This window comes from Styela clava, chromosome 6, assembly GCF_964204865.1.
Source record: "Styela clava chromosome 6, kaStyClav1.hap1.2, whole genome shotgun sequence".
NCBI classification, from domain to species: domain Eukaryota; kingdom Metazoa; phylum Chordata; class Ascidiacea; order Stolidobranchia; family Styelidae; genus Styela; species Styela clava.
Genome location: NC_135255.1, coordinates 10276218 through 10296834, shown reverse-complemented (window position 1 = coordinate 10296834; position 20617 = coordinate 10276218). Strand labels below are relative to the sequence as shown.

Genomic DNA, 20617 nt, shown 5'->3' with positions numbered 1-20617 from the left:
TCATTTTATACGTATAGCTAGGCCATAGAAAGTTTATTAGTTTGGGTATATCAAGCAAGTAATTAGGGTTTTGATAAAATTGAAGATGAGTAATCAAGTCTGCATTAAGACTTAAGAAAAATAAGCACATGATTAGGACGCCAAAGGAAAGTGGGCGCCACAAAAATTTCCATAATGGAATTTTTTTAATGGCGCCTTCAATGTTTAATGAAATGAGTCGCGTTAATTAGACATTTCAGATTTCAATAGGAGCCTAATTGAAATAAATGTTTGCTTATTTTTCTTCCTCATGTTAATCTTATACGTCTTTATGAATGTTTGTAGGCATGAGTACTATTTCCACAAAATATCATGTAAATTAATCGTAATTTGGACTTCAATCAATAATGAACAGATAACATGGAACACAAAATTCATTATTATATATAAATATATCGAGACACTGCATATACAAGAGTCATATTACAAAACCCCAAATTAGCATTAAAATCTCACATTTGTAAAGTCTGCAGTCATCACATTGATATTTCGGTATTTTGTTATACACATGATCAGCAGATGTATTGGGTCCCATAACAAGCCATGTTTTTTTTATAAGATTCCCAACAATTACATTTTAACATAAAACCTAGTAGTATTTCACTGATGTTTCATTGGTATACAATACGCAGTTAGATTCCGGGGCAAAATTCTCCCTATTTTATAGCGAGTCGAGCTACTCGAAATTGAAATTCTGATATTCTTTTTCCAAATTCTGCACAAGTTCGTATTTTTCAGCTCCATCCAGAAAACACGATTTTGCCGCGTTAATATTCTGAAAAAAGTGAATAATGTCGTAAGTTATTTTTTAGTCAAAATACAATGGTAAACTGGTATTTCGAAATTGTAACTATTTTTAATATATATTCTAATTGCAATACAGATTCACACATGAAATATGCGTTACCAAAGTATGTAAATCTTTTGTCGTCATCCCCCAATATCTGGTTGCAATATCGTACTCATCCATAAGAGTTGATTGGAGAACTCCAGGATCGTCGGTATTCAACCCAAAATTTACCCCGTCGTGAAAAAACCTAAAAATGCGGATATGATCCATAGAAACTTTGGTGAGCTTTGAATCTCAACAACAGATCTAGTAATCACAATAAGTAACCTCTTTGCCGGATGTTTGTGCCAGTCCTCGGGAACCGATGCAGTAAAGAAACTTGAAATTGGACAAACTTCAAAATGAATTCCTTTTGTTTTTGCTATTTCGTAAATAGATTCATCCTCGAGGACTCGATATCCATGGCCGATTCGATCAGAATGCAATTTTTCTATGGCCTGCAAAAGTTCAGGTAAACAGCGATACTCTGTGACTAACGTCGCATAGTTTTTATTGCACAACAATAAGCATTTCTCGGTTCAGCGTTAGATTTCACCTTTGAATATAACGTGGTCACAGGAAGCCCAATTTAAAAATCTAGATTCTCGCGTCTACAATTGTTGGGCGCAGGAAAATAGCTCGCCACGAAAATGAATATTTATTTGTATATAAAATATATATAGGACTAGTTGTGGTTGCCACTAATTCGATTAGTCACTTTGTACAAATTTTGGGCTATAGCATTTCAAAGAATAATATTAAAATGAGTTAATGAAAACCATATATACCAACTGAACTTCCGCCGCTGGTCCTCCTTCTCCAGCGTGTACCGTGGTGTGAATTCCATTCTTTTTACAAAACTGTAAATAGAGGTATTTTATATATTTACTGTAATCAATTGGTGATGATGTTACAATTTATTCGCTAAAAGTAACTCAATAAAGTATCCACGTATTCTGCGGATCTGTGTCAAGCACACTTTACTTAATATATATACTGTATATGCAAAACTTGTTTTTTATGTAATTCTGCCAAAATCAAGCCACTGTTACATCAAGGTCAATTTCCGTGAATTTACGGCAATATGCGAACCTGGAATATTTCCATGTTGTCTTTTAAATTTTTTTCCATTCCTTCTATATCGGCAATGTCAAATCCAACTGTTCCTTCATTCGCGTATTCCTGGCATAGGTGCGCTGTTTCAATTCCCCAGTCTGGTAATAATAGCATCAATTGAGTGGCAAAATTATTTGCAAACGGACAGGTGTTTGGTAAGCTAATATGACCTACAGACAATTACACGGTATGTTTTCTAATAATAACAAATATATATACTTACGAGAATACTCGGCGATAGTGCACAATATAGTTCTGACTTTGATTTGATGTTTTTCTCCCGATTCTCTGACAGCTTTGTTTATTACTTCCACTACATCTTTGGGGCGTAATCTTCCTCTGAAACAAATGAAAAATTACACAAAATATGTGTTTTCGCAAAATGTAAATATCTTCCATATTGGTATCAATATAAAGGAGACATATGACTAAAGTATGTTGACAAAAATTTTGAAATTCAACAAGAGTGAGACAATAGAATAATCTAATAAAAATTTACTTTTTTATAATTTATTTTTTACCTATAGAGATGTTAATTTTGATTGATGACTTATGATTTAGGGAGCCTATTATCAGTAAAGCCTCTCAAATTACAGTATAATAAAACTTTTAGCCACCTTTCTTTGGCGAATAGTAATGGATCGACGTCACAGTTTGCCAAAATATGAGGTGAATATCGAAGTTCCACATAAGTAACTCCGTCCTTAGCTCTATCTTCAACAGCTTCTTTGGCTATTCTTGATATTGCGTCTGCGTCACCTCTGATGAGAGAATTTTATGGTTGCCTACTGTGTTTGAGAATATCAAGCGATATTGAGATATCAAATATAAAATATTGTAAGGCAAAACAAGAAAGAATGTATATGCATAGGATAGTATAAGCTGTAATAAAATTGTGTTTATTTTTTGAATTTAATCATAGCCTAGTAAACCATTGATTTTGAAAATTTTATACAACACTATTTAAGAATTTGATATTCTTAGTGATATTTCAGTCTTCTATTTACGAGGATAACAGATATGCACTATTGTAATGAAAAATAGAGAACTAAAAAGCCAAATGACACTTTATATTATATATATACAATATATTATCGAAACTCCTAGTTAAACGACGTTATAAGTCAAGTTTTTGACAGATATATGTACCCGTTATATACTCACGCAAAAGTTGGGAGGAAATTGAAAAATTGGCTCAAACATTCCTTCAACGAGCATCTTTTTTTCACATTTATATATTGCTGTATTTCCTTTTCATCGTACGTTGGTAGTTTAATGCCGCGATTTCTGCATATAATACCTTGTGAAGTTGTAATGTAATATGCTAAACTAAATGATATGAAAGTCTTGTGTTGTAAATTACAGCCAAGGGGATTGGGTATGGTTATATATTGGGACGAAATACGAGACTGGCTTTAGGTTTGTGTTTTATCAGGTTTGGCTTTCGCCTATCTCATAATTTTAAATGTTTTCGATCACAAATTTGTTCTGGCAGACAAATATAGTCTATTTTTGCGTAATTTTTCACCAAAAAAAGAAATAGATACAGGAACGCTCTAAAGAAATCACACTATATTTTTCAGATTCCTATATTACAGATTTGGTAGACTACAGATATGGTACAGTATTCGTATTTGCAAAAATCTCTTGATTTTTGCTGTGTCGGGAAAAGAAAACTGCAACAAGTAATGAGCGCACCTTGCTAATTCCAGTATTGTTCCAGTCCGAAAGCACCCATCCAGATGACAATGTAGTTCAGCCTACAACAATACAATTGGGCAATTACCTTACCAAATCATTATGATAAAAAATGTCGTGCCTTAGTCCACCACCTGAAACATATGAACAGTTTAAAACACCAGTTTCCGTATCGTAATTCGTAATATAACCAAACTTACTTTTGAAAAATTGTATCTTTCCATGTTCTCAGACATGTCCACCAAGTAGCCCACTTAGATAATTAGATCAACGATACTTTGACTTTGACGAAAGCTAACACCATATGACTTAATACATGTATACCTTTTTAATTCATGCAATTAGCGTTGAGGGTTGTTTAAATTTTTATTCTAGCTCATATTCATGTCTACTACACTGAACATATTTAATAGGCCATGACGTATATCATAAGCTTACACTTAGACATTTGCCGCAAAGACATAAAGTATACATTCACGTGCTAAACTGTCTTCTTCTCGAGCTGTTATTACAGTGCATAAAATTGAAACCTCCTTGATTTTATTCCATTTGGTAAACTTTCCAAAAGTTTCATATATTCAATTTGACTAAACACCACGACGCATAGCCACCCACATTATAAACACGATTCACTGATATTTATTGACCAATTGCAGCGGTCATCGGGCGTTTGTGGCCCGACCTAGGCATATTCATAGTGCACTCAAGGGTAACTAAACCAACAATTCCCAAAGACTGCACTTATCACGACGTTTCGAGTTTCACAATGCAAATGTCGGCTCATTTTGAAAGGCGTTTTATTACCCTTAATTACATCATACATAATGACCTTCTTAATTTAATTCAAAATTATTATATATTTGAAACCTTTTAAATTCAAAGTAACTACGATTGAAAACGATTGGTAGCTATTATTTTGGAACCTGAACAACTTTACGTAGATGCAACCAAACACATCGACAAACTTAATCAAGCGGGCATGGAAGCAATAGGACTGATGCCCATTATCTCACATTATTTTGTTCATTGTTATTTACGGGAAAAGAAGAGAGGGGTGTACAGTGACAAAAGACGCCACGCCCCCTTTTTATGGTCTGGTGGATACGAGAGAATATTTTGTCCACAACAACATAGCGCAATCATCGAGGTTCCTGAAATGACGTTTAGACCGAGTTTGTAGGCAGACTTAGCGTATGGCAATATGGAGCTCCTGCTATTTGTTCAGGTAAAGCGTCAAGGTAATATATACTTGTGTACTTCAGTACTTGGTTTCTAGATCATAAACCGAATTATAGTACAACAGTATTGCAAGAGTTCTGGCAGTCTCGGAACTAATAGATTTATGAAAGCTTAAAAATACAGTCGTTCAATTATGCTGTAGTAGGCCTAGTACTAAACACCAGTTCATGCTTTAAGTGGTTTAATAATTTAGATTATTCTATCATATAGGCTGATTTAACTTATGACGTATTTTTTTTTGACGTGAAGTCCTGATTCGGGCGACATGCCACCAAACGAAAGCGATCGAGACGTTGATCATTCAAATAAATATAACTTTCCAAAGGTGAGTAATATTTAATTATCCATTCTCAATAACATTAACTCAAGCTGGTTTAGATTTGGAATGTTATAATGCGACGTAGCTTAGCCTTTTCATACGGGTTGCGTAATATTTATCCGGTGACTGTCCGCCATCATTTGTGGAAATTGTGCAATCTTGGATTTGTATCTTTCCCCTTTTTATGTTGATTCCTAGAACCAAATTTATCGATGCTGTCACAGGGCATAGTGAGTTTCCCATAACTTTGCGTAAAGTAAAGTCACTAGTTCACGACAGTCAAGAATTAATATTTGTACTCGGGTTATCAGTAATCAATACCTTTCCACATTTGGGGGCTCCCGAAGTATGCGAACCAAGATGGCGGACATCGGAATGTAATATATCTACTAGGTTAGGGTTAGGCCATAATTTTAGGTATAAATACTACGGGAGGCTCTTGGCTAGTCTTCGAAATGATAATAGGACTAAAATAAGGAAAATTCGAAAAAAATTATGGCCTAACCCTAACCTGTTACCCATGTTACGTTTCGATGTCCGCCATCTTGGTTCGCATACTTCGGGAGCACCCACATTTGAGTACTTACAAATAAAATTGATTTGTACAAAGTTCACAGGTGTCAATTTTGTTAAGATCTTTGTAAAAAATTACGTAACTTTCCGCAGAAAAATGCGCGGAATCGAAACGCTCAGGCACAGTGACTGTATTGCGTCATACCAGCTGATGGAAAGTACATTTTGGCTATTTGATCAATCGTTACTGGTGACTGTTATTTTTAGAAAATTTAACCAATAACCTTTGATTTGTCTTCTAGGTGAAGGGTTTACTTAAAGTTTATTCACATACTCATGAAAAAATGAATTTTTTAGTTTATCATATTACAGTAGAGCAATTGTAGCAGTTTCCGACGACGATTAAAGGGTTAACAATTCCCACTCCAGTATTTTTAAATTTGAAATGAGTTTCAACTCGTGTTACATAAATCTTTGTTACAATTCTGGTACATCGCAATATTTAGACGAAACGTGAATAAATGTGTCATGAATTATGTGATATAATACGGAAATAACATCGTTGCCAATTTTCAACTCATAGATCTTAATTTTTTCAGGTCGAACTACATTGCCATCTTGATGGATGCTATCGATTTTCCACTATTGCAGAATTGGCAAAGTAAGTAGGTGTATTAATAAAATTACCCGAAACAAATTTATTTAAAGATATGTTCCAACTATATCAACATGAGAAATTCCATGCATTGGATAAGTGACTTATGAAATCATTCATAGTTTGTATTGCAAGTAGGTTTACATACACTTAGTTATGTGTTTGTTTAAGATTGATCAGATAGATATGCTTTATGGATGGCAATAGGCAACTTGAATATTTTGAACATTAATTACTCAATTTAAAATGACTTCAACCAGCATACAGTATATCTATTTAACAATATCAATCTTTGTACATATGTAATCGCGAAATTCATGAAAAATGGAATCCATGTCATTGATTTCGCAATGTGGTTTGTATAATTTTAAACATTCACAAAAATACATAGCATTTTAGGGTAATTTTAATTATAGGGAAATTGGGTGAAATAAATCGAGTTGGTTGGTATATAATAAATTCAATTGTTTTGCATATAGAAAACGAGGCATATATCTACAAAAAGATGAATCAGAATTGAAGAAATTCATCACAGCTCAAACAAGATGTAATTCTTTGCCACATTACTTGGAAAAGATTTATAACGCAACTCGAACATACGCGTAAGTAGTTTTCATTCAATTTTTTCCAACTATTGTAGCCGTATTTTGACGTATCTGCATAGGGTATACAAACAACTATTCAAATTCCATTGAAACAAGGTTCGGTTGGGTGAATATTTTCATACGACATTTTTTCACGTCTTTCAGTTCTACTTCGAACAAGAAGCTGCACGAACCTCCACCGATCTTTTCCGTTCAGCATTCCCTATCCTGGAAAATTTCTTTTCTGTATAGGCTTCAAATACTCGATTCTTTTTTACAGTGAAATATTAATCCTTCGCTGGGGTTGCCATCTGCTGTAGGTAGTGTTAACATTGACTCATATAAAATATGTTGCAATTATACTAGAATCTTACAAGTTTTAAGCATAAATTATGCTTGCTACCCACAGATATATTTTTATCTGTTCAATCATTTGAGAGGTTAGGTTGTTCTAGGAGAGAATCATCTACGTTATTGTTTTTTAATTAAAATTTTTAATTCGTTTGTACTTGGTGTATATCGGTATGCTACACATGCACAATGTCAATATGTAATATTGAAGGCTTGGCAGTTTTATTACTAGCAAATTGTGGTTTCACTTCAAGTGTACACAATAACACAAATATGCTTGTACTACTTACTCGTCAACTCAACACCACGCCCGTAATGAAAGATTAATGTATTTTGACAGTTCTTTTACTATTACCAAGAGAAACTAATTGGTGAATGGCGATGGAAACTATTCGATTGGCGATTGGCTCATCGTTCTAAGCGTCAGGAATAGTTATGTGCGAGAGGATTGCTGGACTCCTCGCCGCTACATGGCGGTTACGGCTTCCTCCACTATCAAGTCCATGAATCTGAAATAAATAACCGGCTAACTAATCCCTTACTCGCCGACGAATTGCGAATGCTACAGTTGTCCTCTCTAGAAATCACTCCACAATACTTAACCTCATTGTTAATATTTCAAATTACACAATGCTACATTAAAATTCAATTGACTTTTTATTCATATTCCATGCAGTGGAGACGAAGACGGGATCGCTCGAATCACGAGAGAAGCGATCGAGGATAAAGCCGCAGACGGTGTGGTTTATTTAGAACTCAGATACGCTCCACATCTGTTTGCTAATTGTGACGTTGAACCCATGGTGCATGCCGAAGAGAGGTAAATATATTGAAATAACCTTTGGTTGAATTATAATCCCTCGGTTGGCAAATAATGCGCTATTAAGAACTAGCTTATTGTCGCGCCTGCGAAAGGTTGGTATCCCTAAATACACCTGAATATTTATTTTGCTTTTATGAACACATTTGGTGTCGCATGGGCGAGACTAGTAAATATTTGCCATATATATATAATTAAAATTATTGACGAGTTATTCTTCAGCCAAGTGATTAATTAGTATTAGCTCGTTATGGCAAAGTATATTGGCGCCATATACGGCGCACTTGCCCGAAAAAATTGCTGCCTTCAAATAAAACTCAATTTTGTGATCGTTAATGTGTATTTTATGCCCTTTTTCGTAAACATGAAGGCATAAGAAATAAAGGCAAAGGCCAACTCTCCTTCCTCATCTATGCCTGATTTTCCTCAAAAATGCCGCACCGCACCTTTTGGGAACTGCGGGTGTATATGAACACTTATTAACATATACGTATGCCAAAGAATTGACGGACTAATTACAGGGTGATGCAAGTAACCGATGATTGGCTACGTTTTTCTTTAAACATACTCAAGCTTCAGTATTTAACATACCTTCGATTCTCATAGCCTACTTACTCGCTTCGCGGATAGTTTGATTTTACCTTATGCATTTTTCTCCAACTTATTTTTAACATGAAATCAAAAGTAGCCACTGTTACTGGTTCCTAGCCACCCTGATAATCTACATTTTTTCAGGGGAAGACTGCGCCCTAAAGATGTTATGGACATTGTTAATAAGACAGTGAAAGAATGTGAAAATGAATACGGAATCAGAGTTACTACTATTTTATGTGCTCTTACACCGTTCGGTAACTGTTTGTTTTAATGTGATTTATTTCGTTCAGGATAATTGATCGAATGACGTCTTTAGAAATTAGGCCTTAATTATTAGGCTATTCAAGCAAGAGTGGATATCGGAATGTTGTATCGTTCAATGCTGTCCCACGCTTTTCCGAATAGCGAGAATCTCACTTCATAAGAGCCCTTTTACCAAAGTATTATATAGTATCATGTATACCTAATGGGACAAAGGTGAAACAAGTGTTACAGGTGTGGCATAAGTGGTACAATTGTGGCAAAGTGGGATAAGTGTACTAAATAGGGGACAAATGGGTCATAACGTTTTTGAGACACCGTCATGTTAACTAGGTTTTTGTGTTATGTATAGTATGGTTTACTTTTGGAAAAATGGGCTTCCTGGGAAATTGAGACACTTTTATCTTTAAGTGGCAAAATTGTGAGGTGATTTATTCGGTAATTAAAAAGAAATTTGCTATTTTTGCAACAACAACAAAAGCATAAACGACAACAATTTAGCAGAGCAATCTTCTCATTCGTAGCTAAAATGTATCGATCATTGCATTGTTGGTGGCTGCTGACTTGGTTTACTTAAAATAAAAATTAACCTTTAGTGAACTCTTGTTTTATTTCGGAAATGTTTTTATTATTGAGTTTGATGCGTGCATGACGTGACGATTCTTTTAATTTTATACGTTTTTATAACAGTTCAACATTTATAACAATTGTGATACCTCACTACTTTATACATTATACCTACAACTTTATATATTTCAGAATGGGGAGAAGAAACAGCGAAACTATGTCAGGAATACGAATCACATGGAGTTGTTGGTATCGATATTGCTGGCCCAGAAGGATCGGAAGATTTTCCCTTACATTGTCAACGCGGATTTGAAGTAATATTCTGTGGTTATTCATATCAACCAGAAACCAAGTAGCAATGATTAGGGTTTTGGTCTCAAATCACATCAAAATTTCAAACAAAAAATAAATTTTACAGTTTCAGAACGAAAAACATAATTTGTAAAATGATGGTCTAGAGATGAAAGCGTTAGACTAAATTATGATGGCATCCCAGATTCCCAGGTTAAAATCACGAGTTCAAAACCCATGCCTACGAGTACAAATACGGTCTTTTCCAACTTGACTGTGACCGCTTGCGTTGTGCCTTGTTCTGAGGCAAAGGAGTATAAATACGACATATCAAAAAAAAAATTTCTCAACACATTTAAACGTCGACCGAATAAGAAATTGCCTCCTTCCTATTTATATACATACATTTTCTGCCAAATATACGGCAATATATTGACTTCTCCAGTTTAAAGAAAAGTGCAAAGTTCATACTTTCTATATATCTTCTGTTTAGTCGTTTCGGATACTTGTAAAAAGTCTAAGCTCTTGAATATATCTACGTTACTACGATGAAAGTGTCCATTTTCATCTCTAATCTTTTAACATCTTCAGTTTTGTAGAATAAATGGAATACATCGAACAGCACATGCTGGCGAGGTTGGACCTGCAGGTCATGTCAAAAAGGTGAGTCATCGTTCATCAAAGTATTGATTTTGAACCAACACTGTAGCAAAGCAGATCTACCTGAGATCATAGTATAATTAGTATTAACAGCATACATTTGGCTCAAGAATACTCTCGTGTATATTATTTCATTTTTACAGTGATATTAATCATTTATCACCATTGTCATAAACTAAATCGATTTTAAAATAATATTCTATAATACCAAGTCATTCGGATATAGCCATCCCAATTATCCAACGGCCCTTTGGGATATATGGTTGGTTTGGGGATCCTGTACCTAATTACTCCACTTTCCTCTCTGCCTTCCTGTTAGTGAATTCGTATGCACGGAATGCAATGATATTATAGTTGAAATTAAGCCAGCTATATTGCGGACGTCTGAAAACATTTCATAATAAAATTCGTAGAAATTGAATGCAAGACCTTCAAACAAACTTTTTTGAATAGTTTTGAATAACCTCGCGAATTTGTGTTCGTTTTTGTTTACTTTTTTTTCTCGTACAGTATAACGAGATAATTTTGTTTCAGGCGATCGAACAGTTACACGCGGAACGGATTGGACACGGATACCGAATGTTAGAGGACGATGCATGTTATGGGATTGTAAAACAACATCGAACACATGTCGAAGTTTGCCCGATGTCAAGTCATTTTACAACAGGTGCGCCTGAAGACTGGAGTAAACATCCTGCAAGAAGGTGTGTTGTGTACTTAAATAACACTCTATCTAGATCAGGGGGCTGGACCTCACAAAAAATTTAGTTTTTCCATGTATACACAACGAATTGAAATTCTCTCAATGACAAGGCTTTCTATCGATTAGCTTTACAGTAAGAAAGGCGCCGTGCGAAACGACGAACGATTCAACGCAGCGACAAGAGCAAAAAACATTATGTATTTTTGTACGCGAACAAGGCTCTGCCCCAGTAGGAAGCTTTTAAAATTTCTCGGAAGTAACTGAGATCTCTCCGATTCAGCATTGCTTCTCATATTTATTATGGGTGGGTGAGGTGGTGGATATCGGATTTGAACCCCAGATTTGAACTTACTCTGTCTTCAAAGTTGAGTATGACGCTTTAACCACTCATAATTTATCAAATTATTAAAAGATTCGGTAGAGAACCCCACTAAATCCGATCTTCATAAAACCCAATTCACTTGAAGCGCCCGTTCAAAGCATGCTCTAGTATAGATGATACAAGAGATATCTTTTGCTTTGAAAATGTTGAATTACATATATTCCCTAAAGAACACTTTGTGACTTGCGTTATGACGTGAATATCAGCAAATACAGTATGATTTATATATAGTTGTGTTCAAACGAATACCACAATTTTTGCCCAATGAGAGCATCCATGTTATTACTCGACGTGTACAACCATCAACCAAGTACGGTACTCCCGTAGAGTGTGAACCAGGTTAGGGTTAGGCTATGATTTTATTCCGATTTTCCTTACTTTAGTTGTATCACGAGTTCGGGGACTGTCTGTGTTAGCCAAATGAATATCATTCCCATGGTGGTACCATTCCCATAAGCTTCCGTCCCTTTACACAACTTGATGTAAAGCAGGCGAACAAAATTAGTTACCTCCATATTTGTACACACACTTCTGGGCGCGCCATAACTACAGTAAATTGATTGCCTTCGTAATTCGCTCAACAATTTAGGAGATGAGCTTTCTTTGGTGATTGTTTTCACATCTTCATAAGAATATTTTTGCACTTTTGAAAATTTTTAAACCACTGCATGCTTTGATTCAGATTTCACGAAGACAACATTAATTTTTCGCTGAGTTCGGACGACCCAGGTGTTCATTTGGCGTCTTTGATCGGGGATTATGATATTGCAACTACTATGTGGGGATTCACGACACAGGATTTATTCAAATTGGTAAGAGCTATAATAAAATTAATAGCTGAAAGTTTATTTGGTCTTCACAACGACGACTTTGAACGGCGTCAAAGATGTGCAGCAATTAGCATTAGAAATAGTCAGTTTCAGTAAACAATATATACAAATCGCTGATTTCACAGTTTCATCTTGCTTGTTATTGTATTGTACTTTGCTGCTTTTATCATATTTACAAAGAGAGTAAAACATTGTTTCGTTATCGAGCATGAGTCATTCTTGCTTTCAGCAATAAATTCCAATTGCATCAGGAATATTGTATGTTGTTACACCACATATTGCAGATGACTAAGTGTTGGTGAAAGATCTGTTTGCGCAAAAAACACCGCAGATGTGATGAAATTGTATCCGTGAAGAATATCATATGTTCAACTTTTGTATATTGTAATATTTGTATTTTAATAAATATGATCATTATTATATTGTTAAGCCAGATCAGCCTTGTTCGCGCATTATATGATCAAGCACTATAAATAGTTTTTTGCTTACTCGAGCAAACAGTGGCGGAGTGGTGGTTAAATGCACCACAAAATGAATGCTTATGAAGCGTATTTTGCAGTAAAGCGAAACGAGTGATATTGCGCAATAGGCACTGTTTGTACAAGATATTTTCGAATTTTTTATACGACGCTATTTCGCGCCTTTTGCTTCGAACAAGGCCCAGTAGCCACTGATATGTAACAGGCTACTATTTCCGGTACGGCATTCCTACCCACCGTATTACACCCTGGGCGATGCTGTGGATTTGTAGTCTGCGATGCTAACACAGTCAAGTCAGCGCTTTCCACCGCCCTCGCAAAACGTTTATGCTGATAAATCTTTAAATGAACATAATGATGACAATCAAATCCTTGTCTATTAGCCTAGTGGTCAGAAACCACCGGGCGTCGCTGCCGGGCTGTATATTTTGCCAGTTTAAAAGCTTTTGAACATTTTTGTAACGTTAAACGTAATTTGTGTGGGGTGTTATATGAAAAAAAGATTGATCGCATGATTCTTAACTTCACGTGATGAAATTATGCAAGCTACGTAATAAAATACAATCAAAAAAACAAATTGTTCAACAGCGAAGAATGCGATTCTCTATCTTTTTAGAGTTCGGTTGTATTGGCAAGTATGGTAAAAATATTTTTAAAAACTTGTGAAAATTTTCATTTTAAAACGGCCCACAATACGAAAAAGGTAGCGGACTCTTGCATTAGCCAATGCATGAGATAATGTGTGTTCTTTCATTTCAGAACTTGAACGCTGCTAGAAGTTGCTTCTTGAATGAAGTTGAAAGAAAACAACTGGTATCAGATCTTAAGCGAGAATATGCTAATTATAACGACATCGTCGTTGAATATGACAGCATTACATCATCTTAAATTACTGATTTCAAAGCAACTCACCTATACTATAGCCTATTTCAAACAGCTAATTCTAGATTGAGTTCGTTTTAGAACTTGTATCTTTGTAAAAAAAAATTGTGATTTGGCAAAACAAAAGCACGCCTTACTTCAGTATATGCGATACATCAATTGAAAGCAAAATTAGTGATTTCATGAAAAAAAATGTCAAAGTTATTTTCAGCTCTTTTGTGAATTTATCCATGAAATTGACCTCGAGAACATTTCGATTGAAAATGTGGAGAAAAATTTAAAACGTAAAACGAACGTTTACAGTGTAATTTACTGTATATTCTATTATTATTTTTTTTATTTTAATCTTATGAAGTTCCATTGTTAACCTGGCAGTATATGCGCGTTATATCTTCTATCTTTCGTTCCACTAAAGAGCAAATATTCATAAATTCGATTTAAAGAAGGATTTGACAAAGAACAATTATGTTATACTGTGTTTTAATATTTTTTATTTTATTTTAATCTCACGAAGTTCCACGTTAGCAATTCTAAATCTGGCATTATGTGCATTTTTATATGGGTTAACTTACTTCATATTTAAAGAACAAATCTTCATAACTTAAACTCAACTCAAACTTTTATAGGAATATAGATTTCTTGCACTTTGTAGTATATACACACTCTTTATAAGCTTTACTGCATAAATGTATATTGGTTCAATCATGTGTTTAATGAACTATTTACTTTGCGATTGTGTCATTGCCAAGTATGCTCAAATTTCCCAAAGATTTATGATCAGAGTTAGGCGCGTATAAGCCGTAATTCATAGTGCGATCAGAATTGTGCGTGTATAATCCGCCCCCTCAGTTTGGCAACTCATTATTATTTGAGTTGTAAACTCGGCTTATATGTGAGGATATATGCCTGTCCATCTTCATAGAATTATTTTAAAAAACGTTTATTTGCTCAATTTTCCTTTGAGCCAAAAAGATCCATACAAATTTATTATCCTGTGTACACATTACCTGTCGAGAAGTAATGTAAAAATATTAACTATGCTCGTTCACAGCGGATATCATATGATATGATAAGAAATTTCAATTTTTCGTTTTTCCTGATGCCAATGCATATGGTATAAGAAGGCACCTATGCCCTTCAGTGTCTCCAATAACGTTCTTTTTTTCATGGCATGTATGACTATATTCTCGTGATCTTTTTAATGTGTTTCAACGCTGAAGTCTTATATGGGCACTGTATGATCATGCTTTTCATCGTAGTTTGGTGTTTTTTGTTTCCTTTTATGATTTATTGCGGATTGGTGTGTGTCTTTCCGCGAATGCGACAATTTGAAACTGTTTTCAGAATTTCGTTGAAAATGAGAATATAAATATATCTATATATATTATATAAAGGTGTCAATCTGTCTTCTGTGATGTGTATTATAAGTAACCCAGGATCGACCGGGCGTTTTTTTTCCGAGTATCGGTGTCGTGTTTTCACACCTGTCGAAATTCAACTTTCAAACTCGTCGTCGGAGTCAAAATTTTTATCTGACCTAAAATAAAGCTTGGCAATGCTAAGTACAGAGACATCGATCCGATATAATTTGCCTCAGGGCTTAGACGCATGCAGCATGACTTGAGCTATGCGATCAAGTTACACTTTGATAAATATGGTAAACAACCGCGTAAATCTGTCGAGACAGTCAATTAATTATCCTTTACTGAGGGGGTGAGCGGTTTTCCAAATGTTAACTCGTATGATTAGATATTAAGAAACCGCATGTGTACGCACGTGAAGTAAAATGCGAATCCATATAGTTTAGCGAGTTCACTCTTTGTTTAAAGAAATGCCATTCGAATCATCACATAAATGAAAAGCTAATTAATTGTAGCCAAAAATCTTATATACAGGAATAGGTATAATTGAAAAATTATCAATAAATCAAGATGCCATTGCTCAAATATATCGACAAAATGGTCGTACATCGGCAACGGTAAAGCCGATTTTGTTGAAACGATCGGCGTAGGAGTTTGACGAAATAAAATGTTTTTATAATTAACAAAAAAGTGTTCCCACTAATTAAAACAAAACAGCAGCATTTTAGATGAAATATCGGGTACTATATGGAAGATAAATGTAATAGCGTTTCATCTTCAAGTAGTAATATATAATTTGAATTAGATCGACCCATTAGTGGCTGGAAAACCCGATCGTTTCCCAATAACAATTTAGCAAAATTATGCGTGTCCAATTATTAGTAATTAAGGACGAAAATCGAGTTAGTAATTGTTATTAATTTCAGACAGAATGGTTTATTATAGCATAAATGCAACATTAAAGCAGGTAAGCATAATTGCTTGAAATATGTAGATACTGCACCAACTCTTCCTTATTTGGGTATTCTTTTTGCTCCGCAAGTATAAATTCGAGATAATGCCGTTTTTTTTACTAATTACTTACTGTTACTTCATTTTCTATATATACAATCCACAATTTAGTCTTATATTGATAAACACAAAAACAGAACACAATATTCTTAACATAGGAGATATTCAAGGCCAAGTGAAGAGATAAACATATTGTATATTGTTGTATTTTTACTTCAGTTTATAACATAGTTTTTTTGGTAACTTCGTGTATATAGAACCACCTTGGTTCTGGTTTGACTTAACAGCAACGGAAACTCATTCAAATTGAAGTTGACAGTTCATTCATATGAATTTATTAAAACGACCTAAAACATAGGCAGCGCTGCACAGGGTAATAACTGTGATGCCGACAGAAACATATACTTCTTTTGTACTTCGTTTCAACACAGCACTCTTCCAAATACCTTCTGTGAGCTCACTCTTAACGTTGATTACGGGAAACTGGAAACGTGGTATTGGTTTCTCCAGGAAATCGCATAATGGTTTCCAACCTTCTTTGCAGTTGAATATAAGCAGACGATCTTTAGGACAGCTCTGTTGTAAATTATGAATGTGAAAGTCGCCTAATATTAAACATTGACGAGAAATACGGAACGAGGTAGACGTATATCTCACATGGTTCTTAAAGATATACTTTTCAGTTTTATTTACGCAAAGCCCAAATACTACACTTGACGATATGAACAAAACTAATGAACTTCTATGAAAACCAGAATTTTGGTAAATGTAGCAATTGATTCAGGATTCATTTTAACCATTTATGCAAATTATATGTACCTCGGATTATTTGCATACGCTCAAAGTGGTAACCAATAATAAGTAACTACTGTTATATAAAATAAATCATCGTACGTGTACAACATGAGCAATATGTCTTCTATAACATTGCTTCATCGCCAATTCTGCATCGATTGATTCTTCTATCGTATTATACCCAGTATAGTGAACGCCAAAAGGCAGCAAACCTGATTGGGATATAAATATTTGTGATCAATCTAACATGAAAATGTCCATTGCAAAAAAGTTATTATGGCATTTTTCTTACTCAATTATTACCAGAAAATTAAACAAAATCCCCCAACAATATATTGATGCTTGTTTGCAAGTGTAAGTTAACTGTTTTTCAGTCAGATTTTCAATTGTGGTTATATGGATGACTTCAGTTTCTTGTCTGAGGATTCTTTTCTGGTTATCCTAAAATTATCCTTTTTCAACTTGTTTTTTGAAATTTACTAGTCGTCGCTGCTTGATTGCTTGAGACAAAAAAGTGATTTTGAGAAGTGCACCAGAATTGATCGATCAACGATCGACCTTGGTGATTGTTTCGTTTCAGAAAAAAAAAATAGCTTGATTCTATTTAAAAACTCAATATTAATTCAGATAACACGAGGCGATCGCGCGACGTTTAGCTGCATTGTTTCAACATGGACTAAAGCCCCTCTTTGCGGCTTTTCCAAGTCATAAAAAACCCTGGTGTTATATGAACCAATTGTTTCGCTCAATTTTGTTCGAATACTTGAAATATTAGGACTTTTCATAAATATGTCTTCTTCAAAGTATCAATATAATATCATTATAATACCTTCGTTGCACTATTCTTTATTAAAACATATGTCTACGATGTTCCCGTAACATGTAACATTATTGATCCTTTAAATATTATTTAATTACAATTTATTCTGTAGTTATTCCAATTTTAAAGAAAGTTATAATGCAATGCTATAACAAAGAAAATTCGATTCGAAAATAAATTATTCAAAACTCACATCCCTACACCTAACCCCTATTTTGATTCAAAATATTTAAATATTTCGTAAATCTGCCTGCCATTTAAAAATACAGATATATTATTTTATATATCATCTTTTTGTCATTAATTTTTGTTCACTGCAGCGAAACGAAAATTATTCGAAAAAGAAAATGATCATTGAGGTATTTGGTTTATATATATATACTTAAAGTTCGGTAATTCATCTAAAAACTAACAGACTGTACACAAAACTGCAAAAACGAGCCAACGCTTACAACCAGGCTTAAAAATGTGTGAAAGTGTGACTGAACTACTGCAAAAAGTTCAATTGGTGCGTCACGGTTAACACACTGCTGATTGGACATTGTTACGGAAACTGTGAAGTGAAGAAAGAATTGTTTAGAGGTCAAAGGTTAGATCAACACCCAAGAGTGTGACGAATAAAAATATTTAAAGCTGAGAAGAATTAATGTATTGTTGTACCTGCGTTAAAAGCAAATCTCCAAAATCTTCGCCATGTTGATGAGAGATAATTGTAATAGAAATGGTGCTTCAGATTCCGATGAATTTGCCTTGAAATACTTTCATACCAAATATCATCCGTATCTCTCATCATAAGAATGACCTGTTAAGAGATATTACAGATTCGATGTGCTTAATCAGATATTTGATTCATAATACCAAGCTTTTGGGTGATAACTTTTGACTGATTTTCAACTCGGCTGAGACCCGCTAAGTTTAATTTTTCAAATTATAATGACCGGTATAGCATAAATACAATTCGGCAATTTGTATGAAATTTTCGTTTTCTATTTTTTTTCGACTATTATTAAAGTGGCGCGGCGGTGTGTCTCATCGTGCTAAGCGTTAAAAATACGCTCGCCACCGCACCACTGATTACTCTGATTGGGTTCGCAGGTTCGAATCCCATGCGAGATGGGTATGCGCGAGAGGATTGCTGGACTCCTCGTCGCAGTAGGGTGGTTCACGTAACTGCTGGTCGGTTACGGCTTCCTCCACCATCAAGTCCATGCTTCCAAAAACAAATAACTATCTAAACCCATACCCGACATGGAATGGTGATCGGACGAGAGGCCGTGGTTCGCCATATGGTTGAGCCGTCTTATCGGCTTTCCTCTCCCCGGGATACATATGTAAATTGTATTGTATTCTAAGTCACTAAAGATTGAGAAAATTTGGTCTTTGCTGGGAATTTACATGAGTACATAAACTTTATACATAAACATAATTCATATATATACGACTAACAATGGACAGCATCGTGAAAGATTGCCCATTGCAGACTGTTAGCGGGGTCATGCAAACGTGCTTACTTTGGCTTCGGGAAAAGACTCTAAAGCTTCCTCCCAGAAATAATAGAGCGGTCCATCAATAACAACGTCGACGTCATTGTACATTTTACGGAAATCGTCTACTGTCCAATCGTCACTCACGAATCGTTGGTATTCGGCATTATAGAAGTCATAATTTTCCATAAAATCGTAGACAACGTATCCAAGTTCTCGAAGTGCTGCGTTAACAGACTTGGTGCCACATTTTGACATTCCTGCACAAATAACTTTCATTTTTCCTGCACGATTATTTACAATGCAAAGTCTAGCCAAGTATAAGAATTAATTTGGAAATCATGACACGACTAACCTCTTTGAAAAAAGAAACGGATTAGAATACCGTATCGCTATGCAGATAATATATATACAGGGTGGCCCAAAAGTAGGTATATATACAGTTATTTCATTTATTTTTTATTACCTTCCAAGCAGCTAGTAAACTAATGTAAAATTCACACTAGATTTATTATCTAAAAAAATAAGCAAATTTTCTGGTACTTAACAAGTAACATAAAGTGAACTGCAAGTAGCTTCAAAGCATATAAAATAGTTTAATAACTGTATACCTACTTTTGGGCCACCCGGTATATAGCGCGAAGCGCGAAGATGAAAAGTGTATATTTATTCAAAAAATATCAGTGCATTAGGCATTATTGAAATGACGGTAAACTTAGCAAACTGGGGTTAAAATATACCTGTACCTGAATCCTCTGCTGAACTGCTGTAACATATTTTCAAGTGAAATAACGCAGGCTGTTTCTTTTTACTCAAATTAGGTAGTATTTATATATACTTTATGTTTTCCCCCGCTTTCTGATTCCGTAATCTGTGTTTTTGTTACATTGCTGGTATGTATATATATATATATATATATAGACTATATCATATATATAGTATTTTAAAATCAGCATCAACTTATATGTATATACTGCAAAATATCATGCTCCAATGGTCATCGCAGAATTCACAGTGATGATATACGAATTCCCTAAGCGTGACACAAAAAAAAAATATGGTTCAAATTTGTCCAACTAATCCGTTGATTTTCGTCATGGAACTACAGAAGATCTCTAATTTGTAGGTAACATTTAAGATCGGAAAGTTATATTGACGTCCATACAAACTATTGCCCCACAACCCAAAACAACAATACCTCAACGCAGCTTATCAAATTTTATTTTCTTATTTAATTATATTGGTTTTCTATATGTAATTCCTTCATGACAATGAATGTTTCTGCACGAATTTCCATTGCTTGATGCCTGGTGTTATAGTTATTGCGTTGGCTT

General features: G+C 34.6%; 3 protein-coding genes across 3 annotated transcripts; 1 reads left to right on the top strand and 2 right to left on the bottom strand.

Moving 5' to 3' along the window:
* On the bottom strand, positions 1-4645 carry LOC120331087 (adenosine deaminase-like). Its single transcript, XM_078113663.1, has 10 exons — positions 3883-4645; positions 3683-3744; positions 3149-3271; positions 2602-2745; positions 2208-2323; positions 1961-2082; positions 1657-1728; positions 1157-1326; positions 947-1076; positions 1-814 (listed from the first exon to the last, which is right to left on the bottom strand). The coding sequence occupies exons 1-10, from the start codon at positions 3916-3918 to the stop codon at positions 716-718; spliced, it is 1074 nt and encodes a 357-aa protein (XP_077969789.1). The 5' UTR covers positions 3919-4645; the 3' UTR covers positions 1-715.
* Positions 4646-5089: 444 nt separating this feature from the next.
* LOC120331649 (adenosine deaminase-like) lies at positions 5090-15205 on the top strand. The gene is made up of 10 exons (XM_039398769.2): positions 5090-5246; positions 6353-6414; positions 6888-7010; positions 8020-8163; positions 8899-9011; positions 9778-9899; positions 10468-10539; positions 11071-11240; positions 12304-12433; positions 13690-15205. Exons 1-10 carry the CDS (start codon positions 5187-5189, stop codon positions 13816-13818), a joined length of 1125 nt encoding a protein of 374 aa, XP_039254703.2. The 5' UTR covers positions 5090-5186; the 3' UTR covers positions 13819-15205.
* A 490-nt stretch (positions 15206-15695) lies between these two features.
* On the bottom strand, positions 15696-19734 carry LOC120331923 (uncharacterized). The gene is made up of 4 exons (XM_039399102.2): positions 19311-19734; positions 18460-18601; positions 17079-17191; positions 15696-16760 (listed from the first exon to the last, which is right to left on the bottom strand). Exons 1-4 carry the CDS (start codon positions 19560-19562, stop codon positions 16509-16511), a joined length of 759 nt encoding a protein of 252 aa, XP_039255036.2. The 5' UTR covers positions 19563-19734; the 3' UTR covers positions 15696-16508.
* Between the last annotated feature and the right edge of the window lie 883 nt (positions 19735-20617).